The 26,650-nt window shown below is 44.6% G+C and overlaps 1 protein-coding gene across 4 annotated transcripts in view; it reads left to right on the top strand.

Moving 5' to 3' along the window:
* REPS2 (RALBP1 associated Eps domain containing 2) overlaps positions 1-26,650 on the top strand; it is a 1,083,293-nt gene that overhangs the window by 612,834 nt on the left and 443,809 nt on the right. For all 4 annotated transcript variants that reach the window (XM_078658107.1, XM_078658103.1, XM_078658105.1 and 1 more), the window contains one exon: positions 3,818-3,948. In XM_078658107.1, coding sequence (XP_078514233.1) covers positions 3,818-3,948 — 131 coding nt within the window. The remainder of the gene's footprint in view (positions 1-3,817; positions 3,949-26,650) is intronic.

The following is a 26,650-nucleotide window of genomic DNA, read 5'->3' on the forward strand; positions in this document are numbered from 1 at the left end:
ACGTATGTGATCGCATGCTACATTCCAAATTGCCTGTAAATGTTGTTTGTCCGTTATTTTACCATCAGATGTATAATGTTTTCAGTCTTAACTTGCTATCCATCACACTGACTAGTTACAAGAAATTTGAAGGAATGATCTTTCATATGCAAGGCTCATCCCTTTGGAGCACCATACCTCTTTCTCTACACATACATTTTGACTTTCTGAAATTCAGGAGATTGACAAAAATCCATTTCGCCTTGTGGATTTCTGGCTAGCCCTAACTCTTCCTGACTCTACTTTCCTTTTCTCCCCCAGGCCTTTTGTATAGATGCCTTAACTGGTTTAAACCCCATCATCTTGCAATTTATTTATAACATATTTTATTCTCTTTTGACTTCCATGATGCAGGGTATTCATGTCACATTTCACATATATTAAACAAATTAAATGGTCACCTTCGGTTGACTTTCCTTAAAGCATACCTTACTTAAGATAAAGTTTACACCATTGTGCGACAGGAATAATGTCCCACTGTAGGGCATTTCTTTAAGTGGTTGCGCATCGTCCACGTCTGTGCCAGTGAACATGGTAACTTCCTGATTATAGGTAGTGTTGGACTTGTCATGCCTAGGGTGGCCCTCCCGCAAACTTTTTGCCTCCACATTTTGATGATTTTTTCTGTTTGCCTTAGGACTCTGAGGACTTTACCACAGCTAATCAGTGCTAAAGTGCATGTGTTTCTTCCCTAAATATGTGTTATTGGTGTATACTTGATTGACCTATTTAATTTACATGTAAGTCCCTTGTAAGGTGGTATACCATATACCAAGGGCCTATAAGGTAAATGTTACTAGTGGGCTGCAGTACTGATTGTACCACCCACAGAAGTAGCCTTTCAAACCTGTCTCAGGCCTACCAATACAGGGCCTGTGTGTGCAGTTTACTGCCACTTCGGCTTGGCATTTAAAACTACTTGCGAAGCCTTAAACTCCCCTTTTTATTACTTATAAGTCACCCCTAAGGTAGGTCTTAGGTAGCCCAAAGGGCAGGGTGCTATGTAGGCAAACGGTAGAACATGTACTTTTATGTTTTGCATGTCCTGGTAGTGACAAACAGCCCTCCTCTGATAGGTTAGCATTGGGAATTCCTCGATACACTTTTAAGCCGTAATTCCTGTTTCATATCTTTGGAATGGTAATGATGTAAGCTGTCTACTGGTGAAGTTAGATCTAGCATTACTATTTTAGAAATGCCCCTTTTCGAAAGTGGACATTTCTCTGCACTTACTGCTCTTTATGTCTGACAGCCTGTCTCGAATACAAGTCTGGGGTCTGTGACAGCTACACTTTGTGCATTCCCTCTAGACAGCTGCAACACAGGAAGGATAGGTGTGTCTGAGTATCCATCTACATACATCCTGCCTTCTGATGGCTTTGCCTGGGCAGGATGGAAGAGAGACGCTAACACTTCACTTGAATAGGTAGTGTCCTGTCTCCACACAAAGGACTGAGCTACCCCCATGGATAACCTGGCAGACAGGACTGAAAGAGGAACCCGTGCACTTCAGAGAGCTGCTTCGAAGTCACCACCCCCACACCAAAGGCACTTTTGGATATAAGTACTGGGTCTCTGCCCCCCTAAAATCAGACACTTCTGGATATTGAACTGAACTTCTGTCTGCAGGACTGCTCTGCTGTTTAAAGGGAATCTTCTTTGGGCTGCAGACTTGGAAAGCCTTCTTTTCTATTATGTTGCTCTACTGCATTCTGCTCTCTGACTCAGCTGAAGGAAAGCTGGACTCTGCCTTTTCTTCAAGTTATCTTCAAGTGCTTGTTGGCTTGTCTCCTGTTGCTTGAGACTCAGAGAAATCAAAATCTCTACCCCTGCTCCTTACCTGGGTCACTGGAAGTGGCCCGATACTTGCAACACAGGTTTTGACACACCTCCTGTCCATGCGTAGCAGAACTGGAGCATTGATCCGGTTGCAGGAGTAAAATCAGCCTCTTGAGATCAACGCATCAGACAGCGTATCACCTCCATTGAAATTCGGTGGGATTGATGCATACCCACGACTGTGGAGCAGAATCCGTTGCATTGCTCAATACCTCACATCTCTGGCCCCTCACAACTCTGGCACCCTGCTTCAGAACTGACGCATAGCCTTCAGTGCGTGGAGACTGATGCATTTTGCTGTTTGCGACCAGGAAAGTTACTTTGTTTACCAGGCCCTGCATGAGTCCTGTAGCCAGCCGGAGCTTCTCTGAGGTTGGCTGGAACTTTGACTTTGCCACGGTCCAGTCCGACCTAAAGTAACCTTTTGAGGACTACTTGTTTTCAAGCACTTTACTGCATTTATTCTTCTAAAATTCAATCCCTCAACTTTTATACATTTAATTTTTGTCATCTTGGTTTTGTTTTGTTTATAATATAATAATCTATTTTTAAAAACCAGTTTGAGTCTTTCTGTGGTGTATTTATTGTGTTACTGTGTGTGTTGCACAAATACTTTACACATTGCCTCTTTAGATGAGCCTGGCTGCTCTGTGCTAATTTAGCAGAGGATGAGCACAGGTTATCTTTTAGTGTGTATCTAGCTTATTCTGACTAGGAGTGTGGCTTCTGCTTGGACAGGGTGCATACCTTTGCCAACCAATTAGTAACAGGTAGCTAACTTGCAAACCCAAGATCTCCTCAAAATAGTTAAAATAGTTTACCCTTAGGTTGTGATCCTCATCAGATGACCTGGGAGACATCCACTCTGTCATGGTGTGCCAGGCACTTATCAGCACAGACAGAAATGGGGCTTCACTGATGACTTGACGTTCAATTTCTATTCCAAGGCATAGCACAAATGCGTTGGTGGGGGCTTTTGCCACACTTCAGTGATGAGTGCTCCTTTCATAAAATGGCCCCTTATTTTCAAGGTTTTGCATCAAGCCCAGTATACTTGTACTGGGATCTCCAACCGACTCTCAGACCAAGCCTCTCCAATGATAAACACAGCAGATGTACCCCACCGAGTGCAGCCTCACAGACCCTGCCCCTTGTCCACACCTGTCTTCTCTGGTGATCCATCTGAATACACCAAAGAAGTGGTAAACAGCCGGTCCTGTGTAGTGTATAGATAATGTGTGGGAGAGCTTGTGGGTAACTGGGTGTCAATAGTAGACCACACTTCCCTTACCTTTTCCTTCTTTCTGAAGGAAGGATGATAATTGTGAGTGTCCTCAGTTGTCACAATGCTGTCTTCCGGGATACTTGCAGACAATAGAGAGGTGCTAGTAGGGAACCAAATATACCAATGCCTTGCAATACAGACGGAAAAAATGGCAACACACACCAGTGCCTTGAAGAGAGGAAAAAGCAAATAATGCATACAAGACCAAATAGAAAAACTGAATTTTACAATAAGGCAATCATAAAGTAGGCAACATGAAAACAGCAAAATTAGATATTATAAACGAACATCAAGAAGAAAAACAAAGTAATTGCTGATGGATAGAGAGAAACAAGTGACTGATAGAACACAGGAAAGAGAGGGTCCTTAAAAATTGGGCTGCAAAGAAAAAAATGAATACAGACACGTCTGGTCACCAGTGCTGATCGTGTCCATGCTGTCTGACAAATGCTTCTCCACTGTCTTGGATTTATAATGCACATATTTAAACAAAAGGACTTACAGTTAGTCTTTAAAGTGTGTTAAAGGCTCCACGGATCAGTAGGGGCCACCGCTAAAATGGGAGTTCCTACCAAAACCTCCATATCCCACTTATCTGAAATTGTTCCTTCATGCGCATCCCTCTAAGATCTCGTTACTTTTTGTGTTTTTCAGGGAGCTTAGTGATGTCGACCGGGATGGCGCTCTTAACCTGTTGGAGTTCTGCGCTGCCTTCCACCTCATTGTTGCCAGGAAGAATGGGTACACCCTGCCAGAGACACTCCCTCAGACATTGTTGCCAGCAGGTAAGGCTTGCCTAGGGCCATAGCTACAGGGAGGCCTGCTAGGGCCTCTGCCCAATGTGCTTTTTTTGGGCCCTCCTAAATTCCACTGATGGCAGAGAGCTTGCAGGATGCCAATTTAATTGAAGGGCTCCATTCATATCGAAATAAGAAGAGCAAATGAGCTAAAGAGAATAAATATGGAGATCAGAGTTTACTCTTTCTTCAAGTCAGAGAGCCATATTTGTACAATAAAGCATATTCTGTCTAAATGGTGAGTTCCGCATTTAAACACTACAAAATAATAAGCTGGATAAGTGTTAAACAAGCATCAATGTAGTATTTGAAATATAGAGGGCTGGAAAGGTGGCTAAAATGAATCCTGGAAAATGTTCTATTACATTTCTGATATTGCACCACCCGATCAGGATGGCGCACGAGCCTATTTCTTCTAAGGACATTAATTACAGTGGATTCTGAGCCATAAAAGCTTTTTTTTATATAGCTGCCAAATAATTAATTTTACAGCACACTTTTCTTGCCTTATTGGCTAAAATAATCGCAGTTTCCCACTCCACCCAGGCAGCATGTCTTAAAAGTCCACTTACTTGGTTTACAAACGTGGGCCACATTTCTTTCCTACCCATTCCAAAAAACCTGTCCACTTATATTTTGGTGCCTGCCACAGTCCATCCTATAGTGCACATCTGTGTGGAATAAAGTCTCCTCGTATAACCTTCAGTTTTCTAAAGAATAAAGCCTCCACTATTTTTCTTTTGTTTCCACCCAAAAGCTCACAATTAGAATCAAACCATAAGGATTAACTTCTGCCAGCCCGTCACTCCTAACCCTTAGTAACATTCTGCGCGCTTTTTCTTCTGGTAACCGCCTTTATTAAGACAAGACCGTGCAGCTTTTTCTTCAATTCTCTTTTTTAATAAATCACCTACACCTGAAATATTCACACGTGAGAGTGATGCCTACCTTGGGCAGTGTTCACGCGCAATTATCTGCAATGAATGGTGCTCCTCAATTAGATTACAAAGCTAGATCTCTGGCTTCAAATAGCTATACATATTTATTTTACGTAAGTGTTAATCGCAGAAACACAAGGCAAATACTATATTTGTTTCTATGGATCGGAGTTTGATAAAGAAGGGCCGGCCTTTTTAAGTACATGGGCTTTTGCCAGAAATGTTTGTAGGCACAGGTAACAACAGCCCCAGAATACGAGAGCAGAAGGCTGAAAACACGGCACCCACCAGCGCAGCGAGCAAGGCTCCTGGCTCGTGCCTGGAATAAGAATTAGTACCCGGAAGTGTAAAATACACTCTGCAGCTACCTGACGTGGACGTGCCTGGGGCCTGTGGGTCAGATATCAAAGCTGCGTGGTGTGGAAACAAGCATGTGACTGTTGCCTCCAACAAAAAAATATCTATTGTGGATAAATAATGTTAATGCTGCGAATGTGGCGTGCGAAAAGAAGTTGGTCAGATGTAATGGAGTATGTATAGCTGATGCCAATGTAATGTACAGAGACGGTATCTCTCTTCGTGCCTGTCCTAATCTTCTTCTGTTTCACCACTATTTTTTTCTGTCCTTTCCCTCTTACATCTTTTGCGCTCTCAAAAAAAAAAAAAAAAAATATAGAGGCTTGCTATATATACAACAATGTATAAACTATTATTATCCATTCTTGGCTAACACTGTAAAAGTGTTTGTGATTGTATTCTTTATAAAAATAAAAAAAATTAAAAATAAAGTAACCTGCTGATATGAGAGGAAAGGTGCAATAAAAACATGTATAGCCAATTAATATTTGAATCTGCACCCTTAAGAATCCATATGCTTGCAAACCTACCCGAAATGCATGACTGGTCACTAGAATTTTTGCACCCACAGTTTGTGACTAAAAGACGTGCCTCTTTTATTCTCCTAAATATGCTGCTGATGAAAATACTCCAGAAGGAATTATTGAGGCCTTGAGATTGATTTTGACTTCAAATATATCAAATACACTAATTTTTGTCAAAAATACAGAGCATCTTATTTTACATATTTTCTATGCTATCGTGGATAGCGGTGGGCGAAATTGTATAAATCGGATTTTTGTATTTGTTTTATTTGATCTGCAGAGCAGCTCAGTTGAAATTAGGGCCACTGGAGTTTTTGTCAGGGTAGCACTAAATTTTGCAGCAGGGTTGACTAAATTATGCGGCAACAAAAGGCATATGTATGCGGCATAACAAGGCACATATATTTGTAGTATTTCTTGATTTTTTTTTACACATGGTAATACTGTCTGGTCAAATATTTCACCTCATTAGTACCAGTTTAACACCAAATACAGAAATAAGCAACTTAAAGATGACCTGTTGATCTTTGTGATAGGCCTTCAGCTGCGCATGAACATATGCTGCAATGTTTTTAGTAACTTTTGATCCGTTTAAGCGAGAAAACATTTTTTTGTTAAAATCTACAGATTATGCACCAGATGATAGATTATGTGGCAACTGTCAGATTCATAACTATGCAAAAAACGCCACAGCCCACAATCACATAATTCCATTGGCCTAGTTAAAATGGACCTGCTGTAACTAATACTGTCTGCACTTTTCCAACTGACACCCACACACTACACCTGAGCCATGCACCCACTAACACTGATTCTCTCACTAAAGCCTTTGGCAAAAGCATTGCGTCTGCACAATTAAAACCTGTGTTGCACCTGCACCATACCTTAAGAATCTGACACCCACATTACACATGCATACATCAGTACTTCCCCTCATTATCACCCAGTGGCATCTGCACTCCACTCCAGCTATAGACACTGAGATCAACACTACATAACACCATACAACCCTAGAACACATCAGCCAACACAACATCATACTATATATTATGCCTATTGTACAAATGTAACACCATACCACACCACACCATTACACTTGTTACAGAAACTATCAAACACTATAACTCATTCCTCTTCACCATGGAACATTACATCACACTACACACCAGAATCAAACTACACTGCACTTCCTAACAGCAGATAGCATAATTTCCCATTATAGAAACCCACTCCATATTATTGTATCACCCCACATCACTCGGCATCATTATTTAACAAAGTACAGCGCAATACCACACCCTAAACCACAACAACCTCTACCTGAGGCTTCCAGAAACCACCATCAGTAAATTACAAAAAATCAACATTTTGTATTTCATAGAGTTGCTCATTTAAGCAAATTAAGTCATTTCTCTGAACCCGAATTGGCTACCTATAAAACTGAGAATTTGTTTCATGGCACTCTGTTTGATGAAATACGTTTTTATGGAAGGGAGAGGCCTGGCTAGCTTTTGGGCTATAGCCACTCTTACTCAAGATTACACAGATTCAATAAATTCCAGTGGGAGGACGCCCATTCCACTTTTAGGTCCACATTCATGGAACAAACTTCAATTGCATTTAAGTCATTTAAGTCTCATGTTGCCTCCATAAAGCCAATTGGAGCCTTCTTATTCAGTTCATATTGCTTCTTTTATTTTTATGTTACTTGATCCAAACAATTATTGGTTGAGTCATTCTTAGTTTTCACTGTTGTTAAGCACCTTGTTACTGTTGGGTTAAATGTCACTGTTGGACCTGGCCCTATCTGCAGGGCCATTCCGAAACTTTTACCTTCACCCTCCTGTTTTCTGAAACTGTTTTTGTTGACTTTTAGGCCTCAGTACACTTTACCATTGCTAATCGGTACTAAAGTGCTTGTGCTTTCTCATCAAAACATGGTAGAATTGACTTATACCCAGTTGCATATTTAATTTACTAATTTCAAATTTCAAAAGCTTTATTCGAATTGTGTAAACAAATTCATAAAAGCATACACAATAAAATCACAATTTAAAAATCGTATCATTTACACTCATAATTAAAACACTAATTATACTGTGCAATTGAGAGTTATTAAAAACATTTAAGAATACAGAGAGTACATTCAAACTATTTAAAAGGTTAAAACTAATACATTGGTACAAGCTCGGGCTAATCAATTATAATGGACCTTCTCAGTCTAAGTATTGCTCTCAGGTACAGGGTTACAGTACTTATAGTATAATGATCATCCAATGTCCTTAACTTGTTATATGGTTCTCTTGATTTTCTTAGACCCCAAGATAAGAGAAGAGGTCTCAGAATTTGCCGCCTCGGATGACTATAGAGGGTGCAGAAAAGGGTACAGTGAATATTCGATTGAAATGACAGCTCATCACAGGGACAAATTCTTTTTTCTCTCGACCAATCATTACATCGAGGCAGAGTTACTAATCTATAAAAAGTTTCCAAACGGAAACATGTTAAAAGCCTACGGTAATAGAAAGGTTGATCTAATACGAGATACAACTGAATGTCCCTGTGCAATGTGACGTCATCGTGGCTTATGACAGTTATCTTGGTCCTTTCTTCATTCCATCTTTCCATTTCCAGATGTTCTAATAGAGATTCTTTTAAGACAGATCGTGAAACGAGCTCCATAGTAGTTGGGTTTGAAAAGTATTCAGGATGGCCTATTTCACATACAAAATGTTTGATGTAGGTGAACCATTTAATATTTGTAGCCCCATCACAGGCCAAGCAGTCCTCTATAATAATTCTATTAAATGCTGTGGCAGGATTAGTCCAGACATTGTGCCAGAGTAGAATCAGTGCCAGTTTTATGATGTCCGAGATGTAGTGGAGGGCAACTTCAGCATGCAGCACGTATGTAGATGTGCTCATTGGGACGGCCAGTAAGTATCGTAGGAACCTGTTCTCGATACGTTGAATGGCCTCCACAGGCTGTGATCCCCATAAACCCGCCCTGTAGGTACCAGTTGAGACACATTTGGCTTTGAATATTTGCAGAAGCTCCCTTGCTGGCCTGGACCCTAGCTTTTTAGCAAAATTTGAGAGTGCACCCGTTGCTCTATTAAAAGCTAAAGCCCTCGCATTTACCGCGGGCTTCCATGTACCCTGTCTATCAAAGTGCACTCCCAGGTAGCAAAATATATCAGCTAGCTCCACACGTCTATCATCCAAAGTAATCGGACAAGGTGCTCTACATTTATTCGGTCCACATGACATGGTAAATGTCTTAGAAACATTTACATGTAGCCCCCTACCCCTCATATAATGTGAAAAAGTCTGTACTGCCTTTTGGAGTCCCATCCTTGTCTGTGAGAGAATAGCCGCATCGTCGGCATAGAGGAGAATTGGGATGGGTTTTCCTTTTACTACTGGGTAATCATAATATTGTTCTGTGAGAAAGGAACCCACATCGTTAATATATAAATTAAAAAGCAGGGGAGCGAGAATGCACCCCTGCCTTACTCCTCTATGAATAGGAAAAAAGTCTGAGCGTTCCCCTCTTCTGCCATATCTTACGCGTGCACCAGCCCCGGAGTAAAGTTCTCTAATAAAGGTAAGTATCCTATTATCCAGCCCAATGTCTATTAGAGTTTGCCACAAAGTATCATGCCTTACGCAATCGAACACAGAACTAAGGTCTACGAATGTTACATATAAATTATTTTTTGGGGCATGAATATATTTAGAAGTTTTAGAGAAAGATTTAAGCCTTGCTCTATTGTCCCTCTCCCTCTCCTGAACCCGTATTGTAGGGAGGATAAAACATCATGCTCCTCTAACCAATCCTGTATATGGGCAAGAATGATCTTGCCCGCTATCTTCATGAGGCCATCTAAAAGCGAGATGGGCCGATAGCAGACAGGATCATTCCTGTCCCCCTTTTTATATACGGGAACCAGGACTGCCTCCTGCCAGGTCCTAATAAAGCCAATTTTATTTGAGCAATTTAGTACTGTAGTAAGTATTGGCGCCCAGAGATCCGGGAGATTTCTAAAAACATCAATGGGAACACAATCTGGTCCAGGGGCTTTAGCCGCAGGACTTTCCCTTAGTGCTTTATAGACCTCCTCAATCTCAAATTGTATGTCTAATAGAAAGGGAGTACATGTTTTTTCTGATGCAGTTCTTGAGTGAGTGGAGTCTTCTTGGGGGGCTGAAATGCTATAGAGGGCCTGGAAATGATTCACCCATTCCTGTGCCGATATAGCATTATCAATCCGAGGGCCCTGACAATCTCGATAGAACGGTGCATTTACAGCCTTCCAGAAGGCAACATTATCCTTTAGCTCAGACGCTGCATGGAGAGCAGACCAAGTTTGGGATTTCAGCTCTTTCTTTCTGTTAGCCAAGGCAGTACGATACCTGCGCCTTGCAGATTGAATCTGTAGTCTGGTTGATGGAGTAGAATGCAGGGCTTTTTTAAGAGCAGAAAGTGCCCTAGTACAATTTGCATCAACCCACCCAGGGGAGCCCTTAACCACATTACGAGGGGTTCTCACCAGGAGCTGTTTAATGCATGAACAGATTTTATTAAAAGATTCAAGCACAGAAGTTGGATCTTCTGGTGACAAACAAGTATTAATTTCCTGTTTGGAGCTAGTAATCAAACTTTTTATAACATTTTCTGGGATTACCTTCTCCCATTTAATGCAAAACCCATTTTGTTGCCCAAGGATTGGATTCAAATCGTACTTTGAGGAGTTATTTTGAGGTGGCTTATCCAGATCAAAGTTAAAAGTTACCGAGATAGGGTAATGGTCACTCACACCAGTGAGGACAGTCTCCCAGTTAGTAACCAAGGCAGCATAACGGGAAGAAAGGAGTGTAAAATCAATAATTGATTTTGCCCCTCTGCCATTGAAAGTGGGACTAAATATTTTCGGAGTTGTACAAACTTCATTAATGAAAGCTAAGGAGTAATCTCCCAGTATATTATTCAACAGGTCCCCTAATTTAGTATGAGAGAAATGGTTCAGCACCCTTTGATTTTCATCCTCCAGACCACACACACCCTGTAGACTCCTCGGACATAGGGAGCATTTAAATCTCCTACCCAGATGAGGGCCATATCTCCTGATAAGCTTTCTTCGATGTTACTAAGGGTAGCTGAGAATTTTTTAATGACATTCTCTACTTGTGTTATGGGGATATTGTTGTAGAAGTTTACTATAACCAAGTTTTTTTGAGAGCCCCAAGTTGAGATTAGGATTTGATAATAACTACTATCTGTAAAGCTTTTAAGAACGGTTGGGCCAGTGGTAATTGATAAATACAGGGACAAACCTCCCTTGTGTCTTCCTCTACTGCTAGGTACAGCTGGGGTTAAAATAGTTTTATATCCCAATAAATGGGATTCTTCAATTGCCCATGTTTCCTGGAGGGCAATAATAGAATGGGTCATTATTATCGATTGCCAACTGGTATCATTAATTTTTGCAGCAAGACCCGCTACATTCCAGGTGATTATGGTACCAGGATTTTCAGTAATGGATGGAGATGGTGGATCACTTAGGGGCACTGACATAAGTTCAGTACTACTTCTTTGAGGAGAGACGTCATTAGTATCCCTCATATTACTAGTAAGTTGGATAGCAACTATTGATTGTTGACCTGTCAAGGGTGTTTGAGGCAGAGAATTTGCCTCACGGGGGCCACCCTGGGTGCGTCAGTCTAAACCATCTAGTCCTGAAAGAGCGTGGTATCTGTTTTCTACTGGAAGTGGGTAATAATAAGCCTCTTGCTGTCCCTCATATTGGAGTTTAGCTTGATGTTGGGGTAATATCAGCGACCTGGGAAAAAAATAATTTAATTGCCGAATCTGTATGCCCAGATTTCCAATTTCCTGGTACCAGTCATTTAGGCAGTTCATAACCCTGTAATCTTTGAAGTTAATTATTATTACGTCTCCACTAATATCCTTCGGTCTCACACCCAACCATTTTGTCCTTCTCACGTATAGTATCTCTCCATTAATGTTTGGTGGGAGGGGTCTATTTGTTTTTAACCAATAGATGGCCTTATTTTTAAGGCTCCTATAGTCCTCATATTGGCCTGGCAACAGTTCAGAAACCCCCGTCAGCACAGCAACGTAGGGAGCTGATTCAGGGGGAAGAATAATTGGGACGTTTGGGCGAATTCTGTTTTCTGCCCCCGATTGGGAACTTAAGTTGCTATTTCTGGGTATGGAAGTTTCCTTATTATTAAGCGGAATACCCTCTGTCCTATTACTATTTCTGCTATTAGGTAACCTATTAGCAGGAACAGCCCTCGTGCTTTTAGCCCCAGTATTTTTTGGGCCCGATTGAGTTTGAAATGAAGATGGCAGATTATTGGTGACCACCTTGAACTGTGATTGTTGAGTGGTATTTTTATTTTCGGAAGTACTATGAGGATTTGTTTGTCCTTTGGTTATTTTTGTCTCGATCTTGTGGTTGTTTTCCTGGGGGTGGGGGGTGGTATGGTTACTTTCTTACATACTGAGGTTTTGTTGGCCTGTTTTGTGAGTTCCCTGGTCAGTTCTACATTGGTTTGTGTTGTGGTTTCCAGGTCTCCTGGCTTATCTGTAATTATTTTTAATCTGTGTACCATGGGTAATATTAGTGATTTAATTAGTTGCTCAAAATTCCCAACCAATTCTTTAATTAGGGGGAATTGTAGTAATTCATTATTCAGCCCATTTGTCGCATTTGATGTGCGATCTTTCCCTAAGCTTTTGCCATTTGCTGCTATGGTATACGTTCTTTTCCTGGTCTTAGCACTTCTACCTTGAAAGATATCCACCCTGTGTTTCCTCTTTCTATGTGTGCCCTGACTTTTTTGAGTTGTGGATGGGGATCTAGATATTTGAGGATCCACCAAGGAAGTCTCCTCCGAGGAGATTTCTAATGGTGTTTCCCTTTGCAGTGAATCTTTTGTGGATTCGAGCAAGATATCATGATCCCGCAATTGAGGGGGGATACTATTGTCACCTACATTATCTCGTCCATCCGCTCGTTCTAGAAAATACCTGTCCTCACTGATTATCCCCAGGGATGCACAATTATCATTGACCAGAGGGGGAGAAGCTGCGATAATAGGCAGGAAAGATGGTTCCTTAGTAGTAACGTCCATATGGGGTTGACTATGATGTACATTTGTTGCAGACGGCATGCCTGGGAGGGATATAAACGACGGAAGTAAATACGAATCCTGAGTGTTGTTGGTTGTCCCAGATATATTAATAGGAAGGAAAGGGGGCAGTAACCCCGCAGGTAAGGAGAGGCGTCTCTCAGTATGCTCAATAGCAATCGCCACTGCTCCAATAGTCTTTTGGAGCATACGGTCGATTGCTGTTAAGGAATGTGAGGTGGGCTTGGCTTGTTTTTTAGCTTTTGAAGTGGACATTTTAGTGGCTAATAGAATGCAAATAAGCAGTAAGTCCCAATGTTCACAAATATGAAGTTCTTACTATATGCTGCAGAGTAGTCCCGTGGTGGCCTTTAGTGCAGTCAAGGGCCTAGCAGGGTGGCCCAGCCCGGCCTCCTTTGGCCTCCAAACGGCCACAAAACGGCCGGCCCTTTGCCCGGGCTTCGCCCGGCGTCCCGCGACACGGGCAGCACGGGCCTTTGTAGCGCCTCCTGGGGGCGGGAGATGGCGGTGGCGGCTCCTGGGTATTGTAGCCCCCCGCTCTGCGGCCGCTGATGACAGGAGCGGCGGCGGGGGGACTACAGCAAAGGAGTTGTCATCCGGGGTTGTTGGCAAAACCCGCTACAGGGGGCAGAGTTGTGGCGGTTCTCAGGTGTTCCAGGTACGGGCACACAAAAAAAAAGGATTACACTGCTCCACCAACAGCGCGGGCCTTTGTAGCGCCTCCTGGGGGCGGGAGATGACGATGGTGGCTCCTGCAGCGAAGCCCCAAGGGAATTGTAGTCCCCCGCTCTGCGGCCGCTGATGACAGGAGCGGCGGCGGGGGGACTACAGCAAAGGAGTTGTCGTCCGGGGTTGTTGGCAAAAACCGCTACAGGGGGCAGAGTCGTGGCGGTTCTCAGGCGTTCCAGGTACGGGCACACAAAAAAAAGGATTACACCGCTCCACCAACAGCGCGGGCCTTTGTAGCGCCTCCTGGGGGCGGGAGATGGCGGTGGCGGCTCCTGCCGTGAAGCCCCAAGGGAATTGTAGTCCCCCGCTCTGCGGCCGCTGATGACAGGAGCGGCGGCGGGGGGACAACAGCAAAGGAGTTGTCGCCTGGGGTTGTTGTCAAAAATCGCTACAGGGGGCAGAGTCGTGGCGGTTCTCAGGCATTCCAGGTACGGGCACAAAAAAAAAAGGATTACACCGCTCCACCAACAGCGCGGGCCTTTGTAGCCCCTCCTGGGGGCGGGAGATGGCGGTGGCGGCTCCTGCCGCGAAGCCCCAAGGGAATTGTAGTCCCCCGCTCTGCGGCCGCTGATGACAGGAGCGGCGGCGGGGGGACAACAGCAAAGGAGTTGTCGTCTGGGGTTGTTGGCAAAAACCGCTACAGGGGGCAGAGTCATGGCGGTTCTCAGGCGTTCCAGGTACGGGCACACAAAAAAAAGGATTACCTTTTTAATTTACTAGTAAGTCCGTAGTAAATTGGCACTACCTGAGCACAGGGCCTGAAAATTAAATGCTACTAGTGGGCCTGCAGCACTGATTGTGTCACTCAGTTAGGCAGCCCTGTAAACATGTCTCAGGAATGCCATTGCAGCCTACATGTGCAGGTTTAAAGCTGCCATTTTGACATGGCAAAATAAACCTTTTGCAGGCCTAACCCCTGATACATATGTCACCCCTAGGGTAGACCCTAGACAGCCAGATGGCAGGGTGTTATGTATTCAAAATGTTGGACATGTACTTTTTAGTTTTATATGTCCTAGTAGTGAAAAAGTCTTACATTTGTTTTTCACTACTGCAAGGCCTACCTCTCCTATAGGAAAATATTGGCGTTACCTTGTGACTTTTATTAAGTGATATCTTCCAAATGGGATCAGGTAACCTGCTCATGTTTGGTGTATTTGGGATTGTAATGAAATATCCTCTCTTATGGTATAGTAGGATTTTAAATTATAATTTTGAAAAGGCTACTTTTAGAAAGAAGTTAGCATTTCCCTGCCTCAGCCAGTTAGTGCCTGCAGCCTGTCACTGTGTCACATGGCTGGGTGTTGTTGGCACTTTGTTTTTGTGTATTCCTCCTAGACAGCCACACACAATACAGGGCTTAGGTGTGCCGGGATGGGCAATAACGGGCAGGATGGGACGGCGGAGCTGGGAACAACCCTACTTACACTTGAATAAGCTGTTTCCTGCCTCCACCCTAAGGGCTACATGCCCCCTTTAGTTAGTCTGGAGCCAGGGCAGAGGGGACGGGAAACGTGCACTTCAAAGGGACACTTGTAGAAGTTTCTTCCACTTCAAAGGAGCCACCAAGTAAAAACATTGGACCTCAGACACCAACTCTTCAATACACTTCTGGACCTGTGACGACTCTGCCAGGAAGTACTGCTGTGCCGCTGAAAGGACTGCCACTCTGCAGGATTGCTGCCCTGCTGGACTACTGTCTTGTTGGACTCCTACCCGCCTGCCTGAGTGAGAGGGATTGGACCTGCACCTGAACCCAGGACTCTCAGAGTGACTCCAAGGGCTAGTCTGCTGGCCTTTTGTTCAGAGCCACGGAGACATAACAGGCTCCCAACCAACTGATCCAGCACCCATATCTAGTCCACACTTTGACTGACAACTGTTGATGTGGCCTCGGTGGAGGTAAATTGAAGTTTTTGGGCTCTTCACAACTGTAAATGGGCCCGTTGGCAGGAAAACCTTGCCGTGTGCACTGCCCGCCAACGCGAAGTTTCGTCAACCCTACATTTTGCACGATAACATCAATCACTTGCAGAGAGAGCCACGGCAAAGCTCGGACCCGACCGTTCGCACTGTCAACTGGATCTTTGTGCTACAGCGACAACCTTCCCTGATGCCATGCCTGCTCTTCACGCTACATCAACGACTGCCCGCAACGCTTCCCTGCTTCTTGGGGGGCCCTCCACCGCGAACTGGACTCTTTGAGCTGAACTGACAATGTAGCTTTTCAGTGGGACTAATCTGATCCTTGTATCTGCCCCGTGCTCCATTGTGGGCTACATGAACTTGTGACTTTCTCCAGGTCTCGTATGACCAACTAGCCACGAGTGGCGGTTTTGGCTTTTTAATGCTATTTTCACTTAAATCTTTAAAATTCCATCCCTCCATTTCTACTGATCGATTTTTTTCATTTTTGCCTTGATTTAGTAATTAAGTTTTGCTGTATTTTACGGAATTGGTGTAGGATTTTTCTTGTGTTTTGTTTTCATTTTATTACTGCTTGAAGTGCTCCATAAACACTTTACATATTGCCTCTAAGTTGAGCCTGGCTGTTCTGTGCCAAGATACCAGAGGGTTTAGCACAGATTAATGTTGGGTTTGCATGTGCCTCACCCTGACAAGGATTGTAGTTGCTGCTTAAGTGGGGTTACACCCCCCCCCAATCAGTAACCCAATTTCATAGGCACTCTGTATAAGAATTCAATCAAAATCAATGAGTAATTTGCCACACCACACCACATCCTACCATACCACACTATCATCCGTGGGCTACACCCTCACCCTAGAACAGCATACCAACAACGTGACCATAACCTGCGCCATCCAGCTCCACACAAGGTAGTGCACCTTATCAAACCTAGCCTATTCTTAGAGGCAACATGTTTGAATCACTTTAATCCAATCACAGCTTCACTAACTACCACACTTTTCCTGGGCCTCACATTACACCTTAGAGGTAGACATCAAATGGCTCAGAATGCTGCAGTCCCTGGGATGACTTCACCCTTCTGCCAGTCATACAGTGAGTCAGGTTTATATTCCAGTGCATCACGCAAAAAGGCAAGATCCTCCAGGCAAAGCTATCCAAATGCAAGCTTATACATACTCATAACATACATACACACAACCATGCCCCCCAGATTTCACACACACTCTCACGCTCTCCCCTCACTCTCTTTCTCATTCTCCTATGAAAAAACATACAGATGACAACTCCAACAACACACCGAATGCTACAATATCGAAGATCACCGTAGGGGAAACCAGCCACTTCACAAAAGGCAACTAACCACATTACTAACTTCGCCACAATCTACACTAAATATATTTCCACCTGACACCACAAACCCTTGCCCAAGAGCATAAAACAGCCACCTCATAACTGTGCTCCACCACAGACAACACCACAGCTAGCCACTTTCTTCCACTGCATCAACAATCAGCCGATCTCACTAAACCATACCATATCAATCCAAATCAAACACATCCACAACATTCTCGCCTATGTAACAGGCATAATCCATCACCATAGAACTCCACACATATAAGTCCAACATTCCACTCTATCCAGCCTAACAGCTATTCCACCACATAACGCCTTACCACACCGTTCATTACACCCAACCCCACAGCAGTCCACTGTGCCTAGCAACATGCTATACTTCAGCATTTAAAACTATATCAATATCACAAGTGACATATCGCGCCTGGTTTCATGAATCTCCTCAACATCATAGAACAGTGAATGCCATATCGCAAAATACTACAAGACCATGTAGCACACACGACTATCCAGTCCACCCCCTAACCTAGCCTAATGTCCATATTACACCACACCTACCAACATCTCACCATCATGCCCCAACTGAACACAATCCAATACCATCCCTGAATAAGTAACAATGCCATTATACAAGTATCAAGGATAATAAATGGTTACTATTGTATGAAAAACAAAAGCACAATAGCATATTATTTCCTCATACGTGTCTATTTAGAAGTCCCTGAAGTGCTAACTAGTAGATTTATTCCACTCACTGAATCTCAGTGGGTCATTAGTACATGTTCTCTAGTAAATAATCAGGTAATTGGAACAACCTGGTGACTTTACAGATGTGTAATATTCCCTTTCATTACTCACAATCTTTCCGAACATCTCTAACACACTATACTGTAAGCTATGCATTATGGGCTTTTGCTCTGTCAGTACAATTGTTTCATAATGTGCAGACAATCCATGGTAAGGAACGTTATTCAAGTTCCAATAATTGTTTGAAAACACTACCTCAGCTGATGCAAGGTATATGAAAGACCACAATACCTGAACCCCGTCTTGAAATAGTTTCAGAGAGAACCATGGATCTATACAATAGCCACATGGAATGTGTTGATTGGGAATGGGGCACTCCCCTCGTCCACGGCTGCTCTGTAAGAAAACCCTCATCCCCTAGGACTTTCAGCCGCACATTTGTGGCCCAGGTATGGTCTGTTGACACTACCAACCAAGAAAGACCATCCCCTGTGTAAAACAGCAGCCTAAGTTTGTCCACCTGAAGAATGAAGAGGAAAATCATGTGGCAGATGCTATTCAAGATTCAATTACAGAAAAAATACTACACCTACCTCCCTGAACACAGACCACCATAGAGCAGCAAACCACACACATCGAAGCCCAGTGACACACCTCCACCATTATCGTCATTGTACAAAGCAATCCACTACTACAGCGCACTCCTAAACATATTACCTCACTCAGATGCATAATACCGCAGGACAATATACACCAAATTCACAGCATATACCTTACACTGAAGTAGCCTCCTCTTCACAGAGGATCACACCAACCTGTCCAACTACTCAAGTGAAACACGTAGTGACAACATGGATAATGCCTTCAACATTATACCATTCTTACACACCAAACATCACCTTATTTATTTATTTATTTATATACCACATATGCCTTCTTACATCTGTCTGACACAATCTGGCCACCCATACACTTATATGCATGGGGTGTTTACCATTTACATGAACCATGCTGTGTAACCCCTTCTAGCTAGGTTTGAGCAATGTAGATACATTAATTAACATAGCTCATAAATACGTGCCATCTTGAAATTACTCTTTCTCTCTCACACATGCACACTCACCAGAACATAATAAACAGAACATCCCACATACATCAAAGACAATATAGACATCCTATAGAATAGGCTAATATGTTTCCAACAGCACATGCCACTAAGACACAACACCCAAAAGAGCACATCAGACAGAACATTTGACACACACTATCTCATCTCAAACATTCCACCAACACCAGGCATATAGACTACCCCTAATCACCAGGCAAAGGGCATGGTACTGTGTTAAAAGATGCTTAAGGGATTAGTAAAAGTTCTGTTATGGGACTTGCACCATTCTTGGGGAATATATTGTATTCTACACATTCTCTAACAGGCTTTGGTGCAGCTTTCTTCAGCTGTTGGCATCTTTGCCTCAGAAACCTTCAGTCATTGACTTGATACAATGTCAATCACACCTTGGAGCATCTCATAGGAATATTTTTACCTCGTCTTACTATCCGCTGCATGGCAATATTGTTCCATCCATTTGAATGCATGAGAAGTACACTTTCTTCACACACTTATGGACAGATGTGCAACCCTATTTTGCATGCACAAATGGGTTTGCGACCCCTTTGCCCATGCAAAATCTAATAGGGCCATGTACAATCCCTATTTAGCGAGTCCCAATTTTTTTGCGAGTTGCTAAATAGGAATTGCGAGTCGCTATTAGGAAGGGGCGTTCGAAGGGCGCCCCTTCCTAATAGCGAGTCAGAGGCCTAGGTAAGAATGTTTTGTGATTGCAATTGTGGTTTCAAAACTCTCGCAATGTACCGCCCTCTTCATGAGGGTGGTAAAGCACTCGCAAATGGTAAGGCGAATGCAGGGAAAATATTTTTTAGGGGCAGGCAGCGGTCCCAGGGACCACTACCTGCCCTTAAAAAATTAAATCAAACGTTTCATTTTTCTTTTTTTAAATGCATCCCAATTTCCTTTAAGGAAAACGGGATGCATTAAAAAAAACTGTGTTATTTGAAAGCAGTCTCAGCAGTCTCAGACATGGAAGTCTGCTGAGCCCAGGAGGCCACCATACCAGGGAGGGCCAGCCTTTCCTAATGGGGTCGCAAACTGCGAGTGCCTCATTAATATGCATGAGACATGCAATTTGCGACCCCATTAGGAATCGCTAACACTGTCTCAGATAGTGTTGTACATGGCATTTAGCGCAATTTGCGAGTCGCTAAAAGACATGGTCGTACATCTGGCCCTTAATCCTTTATTTCATCATTACACACAGCAGTGATATTTGTAAATGAATTGCACTTTAACAATCAAGCATTTGTTTTTGATTGCTTTTGCGTCAGCATTCAAGTGTGTTTCAATTCTATTGTCTTTGCCAGTGCTTGTTATGAACTCGTTTTCACATGTATACATTTGCATTGTCTATTGGCAACAAGGTAAATAACCCAAGGGGCAGTGTAGTGTTAAAATGTAACACATAATTTACAAAAATAGTATTTGTATCTCCATGTATATCCTGTTACAGTTATTTAAAAGTTGTAACAGTTACATTACTCTGATATTTAATGGAAAAAAGACGAGCAGTGACTGGTTTTGTTTTTGTCAGTCCATGAGTGTTACTCCACCCGTTGCAACTGATAAAAGCCAAACAATAATTGATGTCACAGCGAGGCTGACAAGGAGGGGTGATCATGCTGAAAACTCTGGAAATGGATTCATATCTTTAGCCGTTTCACTATCCGGAAGCTAGTTTGCTTATCTGCTACATTTCCTAGCAGGAGAGACAAGCCTATATGAAACGTTTGTCACGATTTTTGGTAGCACGTAATTACATTTTCTTTAAGCTCATCAGTGCTTAGTTTGTGCTGGTGGTTTCTGGTGCTCAGCACCGGCACTTAATCATCAACACCGACGCTATAGTTTCATCAGCACCAGGATACACTCATTTTTGGTAGGCACGGGGAGATTAAGTGATTTGCCCTCAATCACAGGATGTTGAGCCGATGCTGTTGACTCGAACCTGGCCCCCCAGCAACGAGGTCAGCAGCTCTGGCCATTACGCCACACCCTCTTCCCACTTCCTGGCTAGTAGTAGGCTCTGTTTTAGGCGGCGCTAAAAGGAGAAATGGGCTGGTGCAAGCTGCCTCCTGACGAAAACCCTGGTACTTCTGTTTTTTACAGATGAATCACTGGTCCTCATGGTCCTTTATGCCTCTCAACACCAATGCAGCCCTTACATAAACAGCCAACGAACTTGGTGCATTATTTTGCTAAACAACTTTTTATTAACGTTTTTCAATTTAAAACGTTTGCATCATGTCTGTGTCTAAAATCGACAGTCCGTCCTGCATGCAGCTTTTAGAGACCTATTAATATCATGGTTTGGGACTACCGGCCACTCCGCTCCTTAACACACTGACGGCATTACTTAATTCAACCCTTCAACACATGGGTCTTTGGAAGTCAGGGGGTCAGGGCCCCCCCTGGCCGTATTTATTAAAATATAAAAACAAAATTAAAATTTTAATAAAATAAACATTTAGACAATTATTAAATGCACATTTCAGAACATTAGATTAACATCCATTTTTGACATGGTATGATGGGCTAACCTTAACAAATATCTAGTACAGCGTGTTTCCTAACCGAATCTAACATCCTGAAAATTAAAATGCATTCTAATAATTTAAGTCGTACGGCAAGGTCACTAACCGGTGTCAGATCCTTTTACAGCTACGCTCTCACGTTCGAGAGGCGCATGCGCAACCCAGGGCACGTTTCACCCACGTGCGCTCCCTGAACTCCATTTAACCATAACAGGAGGGCCCTGACACTCGCGCACCTTGATGACGTCATAGTGTCTGTGAGGGGTGGCTACCAGCCTGAGGAAAGCGTAGACTCCCTCCCCCGCACCCTTCTAAGTAATGGATATCATATCCTGCCCCTGAAGTTCTGGGAGAGACCAATGGGGCCTCCCGGCGGGCGGCCCCTTTCGTGAATGGGCCCGCCCCCCCCAAGGACCTTAAAATGCTGCTCACCGATTATGACCTTACCGCCAGACCCACATAATAAATACGACATTGCTATACTAAGAGGGAAAAAAGGCCTAAGGAGAAAATTAGTTAAAAACCACAGCAAAGCACAAAACATATACATATGTACATTTTCCTGTAAACGGGGAAAAAAGGCCTAAGGAGAAAATTAGTTAAAAACCACAGCAAAGCACAAAACATCTCCATATGTACATTCCACCTGTAAACGGGAAAAAAAGGCCTAATGAAGCAAGCATGTTATTCCTATGATCCTGCACATCGCTAGACAGTATACCTACCATTGGCTGTACCCAAGTTCCGCTAATCAAGGGGATGGAGGGTGGGGAAAATTACACAGCCCCACGGTGGGGCGAGGAGCGAGCCTGGGAGCGCGGGCACAAAGAGGCCGCTTCCCGCGCTCCCCAGGCTCTTAACCCCTTCGCCGTCGCGGCCCCGCCCCCTCGCCCTGGAAGTGCACAACTACTTCCGGGGCGAGGGCGGGGGGCAAGCCACCACGAAGGAACCGGGATATGAGAGGGGCCGGGCCCCGCCATGCCTGCGTGGGGGCCGATTGGCCCCCCCTTTTCTCATGGTCTGGGACTACTGGCCACCCCCCTCCTTAACACACTGACGGCATTACTTAATTCAACCATTCAACACATGGGTCTTTGGAAGTCAGGGGGTCAGGGCCCCCCCGGCCGTATTTATTAAAATATAAAAACAAAATTAAAATTTTTAATAAAATAAACATTTAGACAATTATTAAATGCACATTTCAGAACATTAGATTAACATCCATTTTTGACATGGTATGATGGGCTAACCTTAACAAATATCTAGTACAGCGTGTTTCCTAACCGAATCTAACATCCTGAAAATTAAAATGCATTCTAATAATTTAAGTCGTACGGCAAGGTCGCTAACCGGTGTCAGATCCTTTTACAGCTACGCTCACACGTTCGAGATGCGCATGCGCAACCCAGGGCACGTTTCACCCACGTGCGCTCCCTGAACTCCATTTAACCATAACAGGAGGGCCCTGACACTCGCGCACCTTGATGACGTCATAGTGTCTGTGAGGGGTGGCTACCAGCCTGAGGAAAGCGTAGACTCCCTCCCCCGCACCCTTCTAAGTAATGGATATCATATCCTGCCCCTGAAGTTCTGGGAGAGACCAATGGCCCCTCCCGACGGGCGGCCCCTTTCGTGAATGGGCCCGCCCCCCCCTAAGGACCTTAAAATGCTGCTCACCGATTATGACCTTACCGCCACAGGCCAGTGTAGTTGACCGACTATCTGGCCCCCCCCAAACAATCCTGTAGAAAGGTCATAATCTCCCTGCAAAGACTTCAACCCATGCCAAGATATTCCTTATAAAAAGGGCATTCCCCGCCTCTGTTAAATGGACCCCGTCCCGTAGGTAGAAGTGCTCTCCCCAGATGCAACCGTGCGGTATGGTCTGTAAGACCGGAGTTCTAAATAACTTGTCCAGCTTGTTGTTGACCCTCTTTACAGAGTTATTCAACGCGCTGACTGAGTCCCCTCCTCTCCATTGCATTCTCGGTATCAGCTGTGACCATACAATCACGCTCCCCGGTAACCGCTTCGCCAGCCACCCTGCTGCTGATATAATCTCTTCCAGGAGGACCCTTCTACCCAGACCTGTCAGATCATTCCCTCCCAGATGAAGGATCACCGCCGAAGGAGGTGCAGTATGTCTTCCTAATAAGTCCGACATATAGTCCCTGAACTGACTGAGGCGAAGCCCCCCCTGCCATGGAAGGAGACCGTGCACCCCCCGCTCTCCACCCTCTGTCTACCTGATCCTGCAAGAAAAATAGGATTAGCACGCTTGACATACGAATGTCCCACTACCCAAACTACCACTGTCTTCTGTTTGTCCTCCTGGTACTTCCGTGATGTTGATGATCCATGGGTAGTTTCCGTCCTGCATTGCAGGCCCGAGAAACTGTAAATAACCAGAAAACAGCAGGTGTTAGAAAACTCCAAATGGCAACAGCTCTCACAACATGTGCAACCGCACATAACGTTTATATGCATTCGAGGACCATCTCCCAATCCTTTGCACACTAGTTGTGTTCAAACCCCTGGCCGTTGCTTCTGTGGCTGCCCCTATCCGGAAGGAGTGCGTCCCAAACTCTTTGTGGTTATAACCAGCCCTGGCCATACTCATGGCTAGTACCCTCTGGAACTGAAATCTGGTCAACGGTGTCCCATCCCTATGCATCAGCAGTGGCCCCCTACACTCTTGGGCCCGCTGTCTTATCAGTTCCTCCACGTGTGTCACCGGGCAGCAGAGATTGTTCCGCGCCCGGTGTAACACCAAGCTTTTGGCCCCTAGCTTCCTGATCAGTTTTTGATTTCCCGATTATAATCCACATTGTGTCACTCCTTATGCTGACATCATGCAGCTGAAGGCCGCCTACCCTATCACATTTGTTGGCCGCCACCAGTTCGCCTACCCTGAAAGCTCCATAAGCTAAAGAAAATGCCGCTTTAAAGAGGCCCACCTCGGACGCAGAGCTACATGTGTCAGGCAGAGCGAGGAGAACTGCCGACAAGTGTTCAAAACCTATTGGTTTCCTAGAATCTGTGGAAGGTTCTTGCATGCGCCGCCATCCCTTCAATGCCTTCTGAGCTAGGAAGCTGTTTGTAGGATCCCTCACCCCTTTTGCACGTGCGAAAAAGGAGATTGCCGCCTTGTGCCTACTGGCTGTCGCCGCCGTGCGCCCTTCTTTGTGTAAGGCGCTCATGTACCTATTGAAGCTAGCTTCCAGAGTCCACCCACTCTCCCAGCCCTGGCCCAGAAAGTGACAGTAAGACCTGAACGCCCCTTCGTAAGCTGTCCTTGTCTTGGGTGCTAGGCTGGCTGCCACGAGGTCATGTAGTTGGGGGCACCAATCTGCCAGAGAGTCGACGGGAAATGGGCCGGGGTTGCCTCTGCCTCCGGCAAGTGATTCCTGAAAACCTGCATCTTAAAGCGAGAAAGGGCATCAGCTGCATTGTTTAACACCCCCGGGACATGTTTCGCCCTGAAAAGTATATTCAATGTCATGCAACACAGCACAATCTCCTTCATCAGGCGTAGTATGAATGGACACCTTGCAGCTTGTTGGTTGATGCATTCCACCACTGTCATATTATCTGACCAGAAGATTACAGATCGGTTGGCCAAATCCTCAGGCCACACTTTCAATGCCACCCAGATTGGGAAGAGCTCGAGGAAACCAATGTTCACCGTCAGCCCGCTCTCCTCCCACCAGGCGGGCCACTTCTGTGCCACCCATTTCCTACCAAGGATTGCACCAAACCCTACACTGCCTGCCACATCGGTCCACAAACCCAGGTCCTCCGAGGACAGCGTGGGTGCACCCCACAGCACTCTGCCATTGAAGTCCTCCAGGAATGCGATCCATATCCGCATATCCTGGTGAACCCCAGCGGATAGCCGTGTCCGGTGATGTTTCTCCCAAAGACCCCTCATGGCCTGTGCAATCGAGCGTGAAAAAGGGCGTGCCATGGGTATTACTGGCAATGCAAAGTTTAACTGACCCACTGTCTGCTGCAACATTTGTAGAGTCACTTTCTTAGCTTGTATGCATAGTCCTAGGGTATTCTTGAATCTTTGTATCTTCTCCATTGGTAGTCTAAAACAGCCCTCCACTGAATCCAGTTCAATTCCTAAAAATTCCAGGCATGTTACTGGCCCGACTGTTTTCCCCTGCGCCAGCGGGACCCCGAAAGAGCGCATGAGCACGCAAAATTCCTGCAATGCTGACGCACACTCCCGTGAACCCGCCGGACCCAGAAAAAGAAAATCGTCCAGGTAGTGCATGACCCACTGGTGATCCGTACATTGCCTTAGGGCCCATTCCAAAAAAGAGCTGAACTGTTCGAAATATGCACATGAAATGGAACAGCCCATGGGCATACACTTATCCATGTAGTACTTCCCTTCAAAAGAGAAACCTAAGAGGTGCTGGTCCTCCGGGTGAACAGGGAGCAGTCTAAAGGCTGACTCAATATCTGATTTGGCCATCAGTGTTCCCGCGCCCAAGCCCCTCAGCATGTCCGCTGCCTGATCGAAGGACGCATATTTAACGCTGCAAACTGATTCATCAATAGCATCATTCAAGGATAGGCCCTTAGGTGCAGACAAGTTGTGGATGAGCCTATACTCTCCCTTCTCCTTCTTTGGTACCACCCCCAAAGGAGAGCATACAAAATTCTGAGTAGGAATGACATGAAAAGGTCCCGCTACCCTACCTAAACGCAACTCCTTTCCTATTTTTGTCGCCACCAGCGTGGGATTGGAAAGAACTGAAAGCTGATTTCTGCACTGTGGTGTCCCGACATAACCCCCAGCTGGAATTCGGAAACCATGGGTGAAACCCTCTTGCAACAGTCTCGCAGAAGTGTGGTTAGGGTACCTATTAAGCCAGGGGATCATAGCCGACAACAGAATGGGTGAATGTGCTATAATGGGATGGATCTTACTATTCAGGTTTCTTCCTTCCCCTATTACCAGACCCATTGCCTTTATTCCGGCATGTCGCCTCTGGGTGGGAAGGGTGGCCGCATAGGTTGCACGCGTGCCTGAACTTACAAGTGCCCGGTGCCCTGTTGCATGTCCGTCTGTTGAAGTCCCAGCATACCCCTTTCGTACCTCCATTGCCTCTTGTTTTTTGGCCTGTCTCCCCACCCTGCACTGATCGAAAGGGCTGCTGGAATGGCTGTTGTGGCCTGGGAGAATAACTTTTGTTCCAGGCAGTGCTAGTGCTTGCGCCCTGACCCTTCTCAAATTGCGAATGCCAAGA

This window comes from Lissotriton helveticus, chromosome 8, assembly GCF_964261635.1.
Source record: "Lissotriton helveticus chromosome 8, aLisHel1.1, whole genome shotgun sequence".
Classification (NCBI taxonomy): Eukaryota; Metazoa; Chordata; class Amphibia; order Caudata; family Salamandridae; genus Lissotriton; species Lissotriton helveticus.